The 15,835-nt window shown below is 35.0% G+C and overlaps 1 protein-coding gene across 1 annotated transcript in view; it reads right to left on the bottom strand.

The window, feature by feature from the left end:
* The window catches only part of EPHA6 (EPH receptor A6), a gene marked incomplete at both ends in the record, with an annotated part of 946,557 nt that overhangs the window by 396,613 nt on the left and 534,109 nt on the right, over window positions 1–15,835 (bottom strand). The window contains one exon of the mRNA XM_080918921.1: window positions 663–787. Within this exon, the coding sequence (XP_080775047.1) occupies window positions 663–787 (125 nt within the window). The remainder of the gene's footprint in view (window positions 1–662; window positions 788–15,835) is intronic.

The following is a 15,835-nucleotide window of genomic DNA, read 5'->3' as shown; positions in this document are numbered from 1 at the left end:
CCCTTATAGAAACAGGGAGCAGGTTGAATGGGATATGGGATTAGCAGAAGGAAAACTGGGGAGAGGGATAGCATCTGAAATGTAACTAAATAACTGATAAAATTAATTGAGAATAATTCAAAAAACAATATTAAAACGTTATTTTTAAGTGAACTTGGTCTCACTAGCTTTATATGAAATGAGACAGCTGACTTGAATATTAGACTTCATTTAATCAGTTTGTTGCTGAAATCATCCTTCCCATACTATGTTGGACTGTGCCATTAAACTTCCTGGCAAAAGATCCGGTGCTGCCCACTCACTTTTGCTATAGGAATTCAGTCTTGCTGTTCTTTCTCCACAACATTTTAGACAAATTTAGAACAATGAACCTATAAGTTGAAGACAGTATCAATTGTCAGTATATTATAAACCTCCCTAGAGTAGGCCCTGAAAAACACAAGCATCTGGTACTTTCTACCCTAATGGGGCATAAAGCAAGATAAACCAATGAAGAAATTACGAGCTCAGTGGGATGTTAGAGAGGAGATAAGACACAGTGATCATGAAATTAAGCCAAAAAAAAAAGCAGATATTTTAACCTGAACTACTATAATAATATATAATCTAAACACATATATGTAGGTAAATACAGTTTTTAGGAAGTGCTAAATGAAACCTACTTTCTCATAGTACTTGATCTCATAGTCCAGAATGGCTCCATTAGAAAATGCAGGTGCTTGCCACGACAGGGCTAGGCTGTTCTGGGATGCCCAGTCCTTCCTCATCATACCTATCAGAGAAGGTGCTGAAAGGAAAGAATAAGTTATTAGTCAAGATAATTTCACATCCTCTAGTATATATTATAACTCTTCCAAAAAATGCATTCTTTTGTGAAGAGTATACCAATTACCAGTGACAAACTAAGCTTATAGTACATGCTGCTCAAGCTAAATAAAAGATTCAAATGCTCAGAAAAACCATTAAGTGTTACAGAAAACATGCAAATATTCTGAGATGAGAGGCAGAGCTCATTGCCTGTGGCTCTGTGAAGAAGGATGTTTTTCTTCCAACCAAGTCTGGTTTTGGGATTAACATGAAATCCAGTCTGCTTGTCTCCTGTTTGTCCAATGATCTATTATTCCTACCTTAGGAAACTAACTACATGATTGCAAGAGTGTGGAAATGTTCCTTTCTTCTTGAGAGACCTGAGTAAGAAAAATACAGCACAAAAACACACTGAGTGCTGATTTTATGATGTAATTTCCCAGAGGAGCCATTCAAAGTGGCTCTAAAAGGTGACAGTTTAATTTAAGAAGTCAGAAGGAAGAAGATATAGAAGCTGTTATACTGCCTCTATTAATGACTTCGGTGGTCTGGGTATGGCCTTCTGTTCAGAGATAGTTGTGCATTTGGATGTAGAGTATGAGTTACTAATTTTCTTGCTAATGCTGAGAAGTAGGATATCACAGCCTCCACGAGGAAAAGGAGTGAGATCCATGAAGACAAATAAGAATACAGATCTAAAGATCTTCAGGGAATTGAGATAGTTCCCCACTTTATTCTCTGATATCTATTTAAATGTGATAATAGTGGGTGAAGCAAGGTTTAAAAACTGACTAATTGCAATATTTTACATTTTTTATAGAAACTCATTTAAATATTTTTACTTCTAAAGGCTGTCTTTGCATTCTCAGAAAAAGTCCGTTTTAAAAAAACTCATGATACTGACAGTTTTTGCCCAGAGGAAATAAAGAACTAGAAGGTATGTTTAAATCTCTGGTTGTCAGAAGAAAATTAAGATTTGACTAAATAATGTTGACAAAGTGAAACGTAATTACACAAATCATTAAATTTTCTATTATAAATAAAGGGGTTAATAGATAATATAGAAAAGAAGAAATGGCACTTGGGAATTATTCATTATTTAAGCTGAAGTACATTTACTATTAAATTGATCCCTATGGGAAACTGTAGTACTATTCTTACACTATAGTTTATAATGTATTAGATTGTCATTTATGAATAAATTGTAAATTCAAAGCAAATCATAAAATAAATATAAATATTATAATATATAATACATATCATAATATATAATATATAATACATATTATAATATATAATAATAAATATAAAATGATATAAATATTATACTATACTACATTTTCTCTTGAGGCCAACCATATAATGGTTGTGAAACATAAATTTTCACTTGTGGCCCAAACATGGAATGACTATGAAATAAAATAGATGTACCACTTTTCTGTTCTAGTTTTCCAGACATCAATTAATGACACATTACTTAATTTTTAAAGTCTCATGTTATACTTCTATAAAGAAAACATTCAAAAGTTCCTTAATTACATAAATGTGTCTCTTTAATGTCCACTTTATTGGGTGGGTGATGGTTCAGCTGATAAAGCACGTGCTTGCAGGCACACGGACCTGGATATGATCCCCAGAACCATACTGTTTTTAAGTCAGGCTTAAGCTTTAACTCTATTGCTGGGAACACAGAGACAGGACACTGAAGCTTAATAATCAGTCAGCCGAGTTGGTGAGCTCTGGACTTATAGGAGATTCTTTCTTAGTGAAGGTAGACAGTCATCCTGTTCATGACACCCAAGGTTGTCTTCTGGTTTCTGCCTTTGTGTGTATACACATGCACCCCTCCACACACACATAACCACATATAATCAAAGACACACACATGCATGAACATAAATAAGTACATAAGTAAAATAGACTTTAGAGCCTTAAAACTATGATAGTTTCTATGCACAACCTTCTGTATGTACACATACAAATGTTGCATAGCTTTCTATACAAAACTGGAAGCCATTCTATTTGTTTTTCAATGTATTTTCTAACCTTAATCACCCTTTACCCAGTATGTAATACTAAGTATTTGATTATTTTGATGTTTCCTGATATTTTGTCAATTTTGGATATGCAAATTTCTAATACTACACTCGCAGAATATTTATTTATGAAAATCAATTTGACACCATCTACTGTGTTTGAGTCCCACTTATTTTAGTCACTGGCTTCGGTGTGTATTCTCATGGGATCATACAGTAGCCCTTAGCAGCTAAAATTGCAGGTGCATCCCACAATGTCTAGCTTGTTAATTTTATTTTCATTGAGAAAGTTTTCTTTACATAATTTGAGTTTCTGAACTGTTCAGCATTAGTATACTGCTTTTGAAAATAGCTGCATCCATATACCTGGGGCACCCATTATAAACAGTTAATGAATTGACTTAGTATGTGATAAAGTATTTATAGCTTGCTACACTTCTAATATTGCATTTGCACAAAAGTCAGTGATGTATGGGATTTTACTGTAAAAATGAAGCTTTAGTAGATGAAGCTTCAATAATTTGTTTGGAATATACTCAATAACTTTATTATTTAATGGTCCAGGTTATGTAGTATCTGTAACTAGCACATTGAGATGAGAGCACACTAACTGTACAAGAACACAGAGCAGAAAATATACCATAAATATTTGTTTACATCAAGGAAAATTATTTAGGATACAAATGGACAACTTATTTATTTCTCCTCAAGAAAAATCAGCTTAGAGTGAACAGGCACAGAAATAGCTTCTGGAATTTGTCATAGGAGAGCCTGTCAAAGCAATCTGAAGACTTGAATGTTATGTTCTGAGTAAGAATTAAGTATTCAAGAGAGCTTTCTGTTGAATTGGATTTCTGGTATACCTCCATACTTAAAACTTCAAAGTGTTAGCTTTGACCTTCAAAAATGATTGTTGAATAGATTACTGTTGTGATTCTAGGTGGTGGTGTGAAACTGGGAGAGCAGAGACTAAAAATGAGCTAGACTAAATCTCATGCAATAGCCAACTTTATTCAGAGAATAAGGCAATTTACACTATGAGGGATAAGAAAATCACACGCGAATAAGATATGCAATCCCAAGGGCAAACCAAATGTGGCAAAGACATAGACACATATGAAAACAATAGTAGAAGTAGACACATCCTTTCTGCTACATCTGAGAGGAGCATGAAAACACATTTCAAGAACAGTTATATGGTTTTCAAGAAAATGAGGTCATAAGACTTGCCTTGTTTCCACAAGCACACAATTCACCTCACCCGTCTCCATTCTAGAACAGAATTTTGACAGATTAACAAGTTCTTGAAGGTGGTTTTAATACAAAACCTGATTAACTACATTTACTGAATATAAATGTTTGTTAAGTATTATGAGACAATTTTGAAAAAAAATTATATAGTAAAATTAGCAAAAATGAAGCTCATATTCACAAAATACATGAGCACGATTTATTTAAGTTTATGCAGAGAAAGTTGAAAACTATTTTAGTTTATATATTTGCTTTTATTAGAAATGAATTACTTTTTGGAAAAAGTTGTTAGTGATCATGTAAATTGTCTTCAGGTCTCACAGATTTACAAAATGGGCAATGCTCTGTCTTTGGAGATGAGCAGCTAAAGCTCAGAGGACTTCTACAATTATATAAAGGTACTTGAAGGTAATTTTCAATATTAAATAAAATGTCAAGTAAGAATTAAAAAAATTAATATTGTTGCTGATAATTTCTCCTAACATCCACTCTAGTTTAATGGAATGTGTTCAATATTAGAATGCAGTTCAAAACCACAAAGAATAAAACAATGTCACAAATAACCTTACTTCCTTTGAATGTTATTTTTACATATACTGCCATTCAAAACCACATTGTGAATAATTACAGAATGTATTACACTGAAAATTTTATCAAGATTTATGACATATTTAATGTAATAGTATATATATATATATATGTTAAATATAAATTATTCCTTTTCATTCAATGTAAATTATAGTTTACTTAGAAGGTATGATGGCATATTTTAAAAAATTATATTGAATATTGTTAATTTCCATTCATCTACTGATCACTCTGTTGATATCAACCTGTATTCATTTGACTGTGGGCACATGTGCTTGCTTGCATGTGTTGTACATAATATTTAAGTGTATATTCCGACAATATTTGAATAGATTTCATGTACTATTTACATTTTGTTTTCATCAATGTAGGAAGTATATACCTATGTGTTTCAGGCTACAGCAGTTGCATTAACAAGCAGACAGTTTAATCAGCCTCTTCATACTTTCAGAAAATATCTAATTGTATAATTTTTCACTGGTGTTGTACTGAGACGTGCTTTGGTTCCAGCTCTGATCTCACAAGTACTCATTCCCCTTTCTAGCCTGACATCCTGTCCTCTTTCACTCCCTCTCTGTTTCTATTCCCCATTCTCTGTGCCTGCCTCCTTCTTCATTTATTTGTCTATGCCCTTTGATCTCTCTTTATCCACTCTTCTTTCTCACCATTTCCAGGAAAAACTTAAAGTAGTTATGAGAAAAGTTTAAGAAGTGTAGACAACAACAAAATGTCAATAGACAGAATAGACCAGGACAAACTCTTCAGAACAGAATTTTGTTTGCAGCTGTTTGATTCTATCTTCTCATTGCTAAGGAACCAATAAACATCACTGCCAAGCACAAAGATGTGCTGATGCTTCTTCCCGCGTGTGCTTTGGGAAGACATTGAGATTGGTACTGACATCATAATGATGGAATGTGGTGATGTGAAAACAGATTTCTGAAGGAAAAACTGATGTGCACATCACTATCTCTACACTAATTCTGAGACACCATTCTTAATAGTTTGTATCTTGTTTTGTAAATATTTATTCAATGTTTTGTGCTTTAAAGATAATGAGTCCCCACTATCCTCACAATATTTGTCTTGTGTGATTTTGTTTTGATGTACTTTCCTTTGTAAACAGATTTTAATGATAATATATATTGTTATATCTTTTCCCCATGTGGTTGAAATCTGGTAATGTATTTGAAATATACACATGAGAGATAACATGAAGAAGAGTTGGCACTTTATTTTACATTCTCCCTAGTTTATTTCCAATTTTATGTCCAAGAATAATACTGTAGTATGGGAATCTAAATGGTGGATGCATTAAATTGGATAATAGCTCCCAAATAACACATTAAAGTCCCTGGAGCCTGGAAATGTGCTGGAAAGATGGTGCTTTGAATTTTTTTTTTCTTTTTCTTTAGTATGATCAGGATTTTGAAATGGGAGAGGAGATAGCATGGTACTACAGATGTGCCCAATCATCACAGAGGACTTTATAAGGGAGAAGTGCAAAGGTCACAGGCCAAGGCTGGTGCCTGTAAAGAGTAGAAAGAGTAGTGGATTCCTCCCAGGAGCAGCCAGAAAGCTCAGACTACCTAACATCTGGACATTTTAGCCCTGTAAGACGTTGTGTGTATTTCTCACATCCAGAGTTGGGGAATTATGATTATATATATTGTTTTAAGGATTGCTGTGAAACTTTGTAGTTATAGTAAAAGCAGGGAATGTATAATTCAATACAACAATATAATATAGCACAAAAAATTTACCAACTAAATGATGAATATATATCCAAAGATATATTTTATATGAATTTGTGATCACATTATGAGAATTGGATATGTTTTAAAGAACGGTTGTCCAGAACTATAATAAAATAATATATCTTTATCATTTTAAAATGTGTTCTCAGTCTGTTTCTTTTTCAAAATTTGGGAAACTATGCATAGATTTGTATTATAATCTTCTCTACCTTTTTTGTACCATAGAAATATTTTCTTCATATTTGCATATGCTATTTTCAATTTTTTCCTTGAGTTAATTGTTTTAGAATACTTTTAATGCTTTTATCTTTGAATTTCCAACATTTTCCCAATGGAAATATAAGCATCAAATAAGCTTGGCCACAATTACCAGTGCCTCTTGCAGCACCACGGTGACACTAGTTACTGGCTTGGTATTAGTGAGAAGTGTGTAGAGATACTTTCACAGAGCGTTCAGAAGTCAGGATGTGTAGGGTATGTGGGATTGAACTTAGCGGAAGAAAGCAGGACAGAGAGCTCCCTGCTATGTTCTCCTGTGCCAGCTCTGGGAATTCCGATTCAGCTGTACACAGCTCAAGATCAAAAGTGGCTCCCAGCAAACTAGTCAGACAGAAGAGGAGACCTCAACTGAGGGCCATGGCTGCTTCCTCTGTCTGCAGGAAAATGCCCCTGGGTGATCAACCCCCATCCCTACAGTGTCATGGGCTAGCAAATTAGATACAACAGGACAGTGTGTATAATGCCCCGTTTATCACCTGATTATATAACTGGACTCTTATTGGCTGAAAAGTTGTATATAAGGTTTTATACTGAACAATAAAAGTTAGATCTGCATCCCAATGCTGGTCTCTGGGGTCTGAAATTCCTGTAAGCTCTGTGTCCCCCCTCCTCCATTTCCTGGTCCTGGTTCTGACAGGGTGAAAAAAAATCACTTTATTATCAGTAATTAGAAGTACTTAATTTTATGTTATCTTTAAAGTTGTTTTTAAAGTTGTTTTCAGCAAATTCTGCATGTTTTTTATTTCTTTCATTAGCTCAAGGACTGGTTAGTTTAACACAGCTTGTCTTTCCATTGCTCTTTTAGTAATGTTCAGCATTGGTATTTGCCAGTTATTCTTTAAATCCAGAGACACCTGAGAAACTGTTGATCTAACAGATACTAATAGAAAGCAGTTTCTTTGAAATATAAGAAATAAATGCTATCTTCAAATTAGAGCAGCCAGAGATTCTGCTGACCTTCTTTCTCCTTATATGTTTCGTTGGAAGAATATTTGTACCTTTTACCTGAATACTTTTTTTGTGTTTTTTAGGAATTTAGCATAAATAGCTACCTAGAGCTGAGAAACTGACCACTGACCATCCATAAAATAAATAAATAAATAGAACTTTTTCAGCTTAAAACAAATCCTTCACTTATTATCTAACTATAGTAAAATTTTCAATTAAAAAATAGTATAAAGGGGTCCAATATTTGCATCGTCCTGACAAGTGCTTGTGGAATGCATTATATTCTAGTCTATTCAAGAACGAAATGACTCTATCTCTATCACTTTTGTAAACCTTCATTGTGTGTGTGTGTGTGTGTGTGTGTGTGTGTGTGTGTTTGTCTGTGCTGGGGATTAAACTCAGAGCCAGGAAGATGCTAGACACTTTACCAGCTACTGAGCTATATCCCAACTCAGAATTTTCAGTGTTTAAAAAAACTTTGCAAACTAGGTCTTAGGCCCTAGTTGAGAGAGAGAGAGAGAGAGAGAGAGAGAGAGAGAGAGAGAGAGAGAGAGAGAGAGAGAGAGAGAGAGAGCGAGAGAGAGAGAGAGAGAGAGAGAGAGAGAGAGAGAGAGAGAGAGAGACCCCTTTAAGTTCATTCAGGAAATGAGATTTGCCCTGTCTGCTTCCCAAGGCCCAGTGATCTGATGCTGTCTTGTATCTATCTAGTCCTACCCTATTTTACTCACTGAATATTTGTTACTTGTAAACAGCATTGCCTGCTGTGTATCTCTGAGTTCCTCCTAGATTTAAAGACAACTGTGTTAGCTTTAGGACAAAAGTCCCTTTCCTTGTATATGTAAATACATATATGCAAATAACATGTAAATTAAACTGATGATCTTTTACAGAGTATTAGCAGAAAAAAATTCTAGTAAAATTCAAACCACAGTTTCTTTCTTTCTTTCTTTTTTTTTTTTTTTTTTTTTTTTTTGCAAATTAAAAAAAAAAAGAAAATGAAAAACCATTATGCTTAATCTTTACACACCAAGAAAACTTTGACTATTTCCAGGTTGCATCTTGTTTTACATGTACTTTATACTCATTGTAACTGGTAAGATCTTAATGCACACTATCAAACCTTTAAAAAAACCAAGTACTGACAAAAATGTATTCCTATACTGTTATGTAAAAATGCTTAAAATCTGTACATTTATCTTCGATTTTTAAAATAAAGTTGTTCAGTTAAAAATAGATAATTACATCTTAAGTAAATGTGTGTTTGGCCTGCATATTTATCCATGTATCTTATGCACCCCCAGTACCCTCAGATGCCAGGGTAAGTTGGTCCTGTGAGTCCTGGGAATGAAACCTGGGATCTCTGGAAGAGCAGTGCTGACAAGTGCTGTTCCAGATTTCCAGCCTCTCGACTTATTTTCATGTGAAAGTGCGACATATATGTTGTATAATTATATATATTGTATGTAAAATTATAATAAATTTAAAATTTGTTAGCATTTAATTATCTTTGGACAAGTTTTATTAGTTCTGAACCTGAATTGTTTCATCAACAGAACTTTGCCTCATGTTCCAGGTATAGAAAAGAATTATTATCTTTAAAACAAATTATCTTTACATTATTATCTTTAAAACAAACACTATCGTAGCCCAAGGAGTTAACAAAACATTCTCCTAGCCCCATATTATTGACATCATTTCTAAAAACAAATGCATTTGAAAATGGTATCTGTAGACATGCGGCTTGTAGAAGAGTCATCAGCTGTTCGTCTGGCTCTGTACTGACATTCAATTTATGTAATCATAAGAAATTGCAGCGAAAGCTAGCTAAAAAATGGACTTTGTAAGTATTTTAAGAGAAAATGCTTTATGAGAATTAGACTTGTAAGTGCTATGGATTTGCTTCCTGGGTATATCAAGAAATAAAGAATCCTTTCCTGCTGCACCCCGGAGGTGCACAAACAGACAAGAAAATTAGAGTCATCTCTCGGCACTAGAAAACAACCCGTGGATTTGTCCTTGGGCTTTTTAGAAGAGTTCGAATTTAAAAAACTTCCATTCATACATGAAATAAAATAGCAGCAATTACCATTTCCCCCTTTAGATAGAAGAAGAGACCAGCTTAAGACTGCTTTGATCACTTCAGATGGAATTGATCTTGTACTTCTGAGCTCCTAAAGCATTTGCTCCTGTTCCTCTGACATTTAGAAACTGACCGCTATCATCCAACGGTGTGGCTGCACATCCTCCTTTACAGAATGTGCAAAACTATATTGGGTTGTGCTTTCAATTTCCTATGTGTCCTCTAACACATTAAACCATCTCCTATACAGCATAGCCTTGTAGGTCCAGTTATCTTTACTCTGTAAGGATGAAGAACCGGTCCAGAAGTAACTGACCCCCAGTCACACATCACGTGAGAAGTGCACAGCACTCTAAGTGATTAGTTAGGAATTCCATTTCTGCATTCACAGCGCCTTTACAACCTTGGGATTCTCAAAGAACCTACTACACTGCCACACAAATAGACCCAGTTACCTTTACTTAAATGTTGTTTTTCTAAATCCTGTTCCAGGACTTAACTAGGGAGTGTCTCTGAAGATTTTGCTATAAGTCGTTGGGGACACCACATAAGAACTATTCAAATGATTTATATATTTTATGTATGTAGCCATTTTACAGAAGTAGAATTAATGTGAGTATTAACAATGACGAACATAGAAAATAAAAAATCTTTTTAAGCTGCTGACATATGAGCTCAGTATTAGCTAAAATATAAAATACATTACATTATCACTCAATTTTACATTACAAAAATACATTCAAGTCAGTTCCCATGTGTTTGACCATTATTTAATGATTATATTTGAAAAAAAATTTGCATCAGACAGTAAGAGCAAACATAATTCTCAGCTAATTATTGCAAAACCAGACCTAACATTTCAGTGAAAGGTTTGGAGGAAGTATGGGAAATGTTGGAAGTGTGGGTACTTATGATCAAGGAACAATGTTATATATGTAGAAAAATGTCATAATGAATCACATTAATTTTTATGCTGAGTAATAATTTAGTAAAGAATAATGAAGAAAGAGAAATGTCCACAGGATCCTTTTTTTTCTTCTTCTAATTCTAAACCTCTTCACGCAGTCCCATTTCCATCATATCTACAAACTAATCTCATTCCTTTAGGGACACCATATTCAATAAAATCTGAGTGGGCAGAAATCTGTTCTATTCCACAAGAAGTGTAAGGCTCCTCTAAAAATGAGATCTTTCTCCAAAATTCTATATATTATTTTCCAAATTATCCAGATGTTAAAAAAAGTTAGCCACCATCGCTATGTTTTTATTTCTATTGTTTTGGGCACGTGGAAGCTATTTGTACCACTCAGTGTGAGTTGTATGTAGTTCCGGGAGGTAGAAGGTTTTAAAGAGGGAAGATGTATTCATGCTGCTGGCCACCGGAAGGGATGCCGAGTGGTTTCAGAAAGTGGAAGTATTCCCTTCGAATCTCTAGAGAACCGCACAGTTGCTCTTATTCTTTCACTGAAGAGATAGCCTAAGTTGGCCAGCATTGCTTCCGTCCTGGGCGGAAAGCGAAGAACTTGTGGTCTTTGCTTCTTAGCACAAGCAGCCAGGTGCTTGTACTGCTGATTCGAAACACACATGGCTTCCTGAGGACAGGGGTGATTTTGCTCTCATCCCTGATCAATTAGCAGAGTAAGGTACTGACATGGAGCAACACCTGGCTGAGCCCTGGGTTTCCGGCTCATTTTCTCTAGTTAGTAATTGTGGTGTAAAAAGCATTGGCTCATGCGGAGAGGCTGTTTTCCCATATTGGCTGCTAGCTCACCTAGTACATATGCCACACTTCCTGCCCCAGATTTCTGTGATGGCTTTGTTAACAGACCAAACGGCATCGCTTCTTATTATGGAAATTAAAGGAGAGCAGAATTAAAAAAAAAATAACTAACTGTATTCTGATTATTGTCCACAATAATAGGATAACTCTTTGACAAAATTTATGTTTCATTTAAAATGTAAAGTGCCCTGTATACTACACAATCTGAATGACATTTCGAGGAGGAAAATAACCATATGATTTATACTCAATTTAACTATTTTTCTTAATCTAAATTGACAGGGTGAATTTAGAGAAGCAAGAAATATTGGTTATTTGAGAATTAATCTATTACTTGTGGAATATAAATGGAAATATAAAAACTTACTTTCTAAAAGGTTCTAAGGTATAAAAAAGGTTATAAATATTTAAATTATAATACCAGGGGTTAGATAACAAGTGGTTTCATAGCATGGAAACAGAAAAACCTGCCATGTGCAAAGATGACATTAGCTACCCAAGTCTTAGAGACCACATTTGCCAATCAATGGATTGCTAATACCTACGGCATACAATTTTAAAGTATTGATTTCTATTTTGAACGTATGTGCTATTTTTTCTTAATAATTTATAATCATGGCATTTACTATTTTTTTGTGATCTAGTTTGATACAAGGTAAGATAGTTTTTTCACTATGTATACACTATTCTTTACATGCATGCTTTTGCTATTTTCAATAAGATTTACTTTGCTTTTCATTTTGTGTATGAGTATCTGTATGCAAGTGTAGGTTTCTCTGGAGGCCAGAGGTGATGGGCAGTTGTAAGTGGCCCATTCTGGGTGCTGGAGACACATTTGCGAGATAAATATGTTTTCTTTTTAAATTTTAATTAAAAATAGGCTCTAAATGTAACATATTTTGATCACAGTTACCCCTTCACCAACCCCTTCCATGCCCTTCATCCCTTCCACCCACCCAAATCCCCCCTCCACACACACACACACACACACACACACACAGAGGCACACACACACATACATTAAGAAAATATATATGCAACTAAATAAATGCATAAGATAAAGTAAAATAAAAACAAATTAGAATAGGATAAAACATACAGAAAATAGAGATAAAAGCACAGAAAACACAGAGGCTCAGAGACACAGACAATTCTCATAGAAGCAGAAAATTTGAAACCACATATATAAGCAATAATCTATAAAGTAAAAAAAATTACCAGACATAGAAATATGAGACAAAAATACTCCAAGACCACCAGTGAGTTCATTTTGTGTTGGCCATCTACTATGGGACATGGGGCTTAACCTTAAGTGAGGTTTGTATACCCAGGAAGATTCTGCTGGAGAAAATGAATTTCTCCTTTTGTGAGCAGTTTTATGTGGGAGATAGCTGTGGTTCAGAGATGAGGGTTTGTGTCTACTTCCCCTCTTGATGCTGGGATCCCGTTTGGCTTGGACCTATGCAGGCCCTGTGTGTATTCTTAGGTAGAGCCATCTCCCAACTCTGTCTTTGACTGATTCTGCAGTTCTTAGTTGCCCTCAGCAGGGAAGGCAGGGAAGGTACTGGGACGAAGCAGAGAGGCAGAGGATGGAGCCTTTTATCCTAGAGTCTGAGGGAAACCTCTCACCAGCTGAAGAGAACTCAGGCACAATCAACATTTGCTGTAAAGGCAGTCAACACAGAGTTAATGTTTCTTTTATAAATAGTCATAAAGTACCAGTGACCTCGGCTGAAGAACCAGATGTGTATAGTTCACACCTTTTCCCAGAACTGATAGAAAATCTCAAACAAAACTGTTTATAGTAAAGTTATCTTCCCTACCTATCCCTGTGACTTAGACAGTTACTTTATGAATTGTGGTCCTGTGAAATGCCCTCGGAAATCATCCAGTGATCAACCAAATCATCAACAAATTATTCCTATTATTATTATTATTATTATTATTAAGTAGCCAGTACCCATACTTAAGGAAGTGTCTTCTTTTTTTCTAATCTCTAATTTTCTCCTCATCCTCATGATTAAGACAAATGTGTTTATCTCTAACTGTGCTGCATCCTGGCTAGTCTTAAAATATTTTTCAATTAAAAAAAATGCCACAAATTCATGACTTGTCTAAATGAAGGCCCCCAAATTATTTGCAACCTCATTGGGCTTCTAAAACTGATGGTGGGGAATGTGATGTCTTTACCTGTACTCCCGAAATGCTGTCAGAATAAGTTTACTGTTCAGGAGAAATCAAACACTTAAGCGGCTATCAGATTCTAAACTGGCCTACATATGTTCTATAGTTAGTGCTTGCTTGTTCCCAGGTGCCCGTAATGATTTCTCACTTGGAAACATACTTCAGGAAAAAAATCAATAATGGAGAATAATTTTCTCAGATCAGTTTGAACCTTAGTCTTTGTCTGTATTCTTAGTTGTGTACTCAATTCAGTTTTTGTTGCTTGTTTGTAACAGAGACAGAATCTCAGTATATGATCAAGACTGTCTTTGAATTCTTCTGCTCAAGGGAACTCCCAACTTTGCTTTCAGAGAAGTCAAGTCAGCAGTATATGCAGCTGTGCTTGGCCATGGTAAGAGCCTATGTATGTAGCACAAGCACGTGCGTATGTGTGTGTGTGTGTGTGTGTGTGTGTGTGTGTGTGTGTGTGTGTGTGTGTGTGTGTGTGTGTGTGTGTGTTTGAGAAGCAGTGTCTGTTTTATATTTTGAGACAGTTCTACTTGTCTCACTGAAACTGGTGCTCACTGACTGCTTAGCATTGCAGAATAGGCTGCAGCCTGATTATAGGCACACCTCAGTGTATGCAGCTTTTTACATGCATGATGTGGATCTAAACTTATGTCTTTCTGCTTGTACAACAAGTATCTTACTAGCTGGATCATCCCTTCCGGCACTTTAAGTTGCTAAGGAGTTTAGAATAGGCTACTATGTTGAGTTATGATGAATTTGTTTTTCTCATATCCCCATCCCCCCAAACACATGAAAACTTCCCTTATCTGCTCCAAAGCAGAGGCTTTTCAAATAATCCATCTGCTATAACTCCCTCCCCAGGTGTTTAACAGCTAAGACTGATTCCAATCATTAGAGGAAGTCCCCACCAGGACAGGAAATTAACTGAGCAGCCATATCTCCCATCTATCCCACAACACAACTTTTTGTCTTTCTTAACAGTCAACAGTTTCCTCCACAAGGCTTATTCTCTCCTCCCCTTTCCTTGTGAAAATGGTATGTCATGTAAAAATCTAGCCACCCATCCTTGAAGCACAATTTTTCCCTGTAGATTTATGTCTCCCTGTATGAATACTAATTTGTCTTTGTTCTTGTTAATTTGCTCCTTACTATTTTAACTTGCAGGTACTAAAACACTAAGCCAAATGGATTTTTTTAAAAAGTCTTTTTCCACAATAGTTTATGTGTATTATTTTAAAACTATGTATATCTGTGTGTGCACATTGGAATACATGTAAATGGAGGTGCAAGTGGAGCTGGAATTCTAAACAACTGTGAGTGACCTCATGGGAGTGTTGGAAACTGTGCAGTCTAAAAACTGAACCATCCCTCTATTCAGTTTCCCAACAGTCCCAAGCCAATGAGCATAGTAGCTCTAGTGATAGTGATACAGATGATATTTTAATTGGGTCTGAAGTCTGAAAATAAAAATTAATAGATGTTTGTGTCTGTCAATGAGTCATCTTAAATAACATGTAGACAAAATTAAATGAAGGCAGATTGGAGGGATAGGTAAAAGGAGCTGTTAGAGCATAGAACTTAGGGGACAAAAGACATAAGTCTTTGAGACAATATAGTTTGATTCTTCAACTTTCTTTCTTTATTGTTTGTTATTCTGATTTCTTATTTTCTGGATATATAATGTCTGCTGTTTTTTACAATAATGTATTTATATAAAAAGAGAACAGTTAAATAATTATAGCTATAATTACAAGAAATTTATATATATATTATATTATAAAAATAAAGCTACAAATCATAAGACACAGTCAAGTACTTTGGGAAATATTTAATTTTTGGTACACACACATACACACAAACACACATGCACAAAGGTTTTCTGGACCAAAATCTCACTCTATAATCCTTAGCAGGCATGAAATTCTCTATGTATCCCAGGCTAATCATTAGCTTCTGAACCCTCTGTGTCTGCTGATAAAGTGCTGTGATTAAGGCATGCATTTCAACAACAGGCTCTAGATAATCATGATAAGTACTATTTATCTGAATATAAAGAATGTCTGGCTTCATAGGTATATAGGGAAGAAATTAGTTCAAATATGCAAATGCTTATATT

Source organism: Micromys minutus (genome assembly GCF_963924665.1).
Source record: "Micromys minutus genome assembly, chromosome: 7".
Taxonomy (NCBI): Eukaryota; Metazoa; Chordata; class Mammalia; order Rodentia; family Muridae; genus Micromys; species Micromys minutus.
Note: the sequence above shows the minus strand (reverse complement) of the source record. Positions and strands in the feature narration are given on the sequence as shown.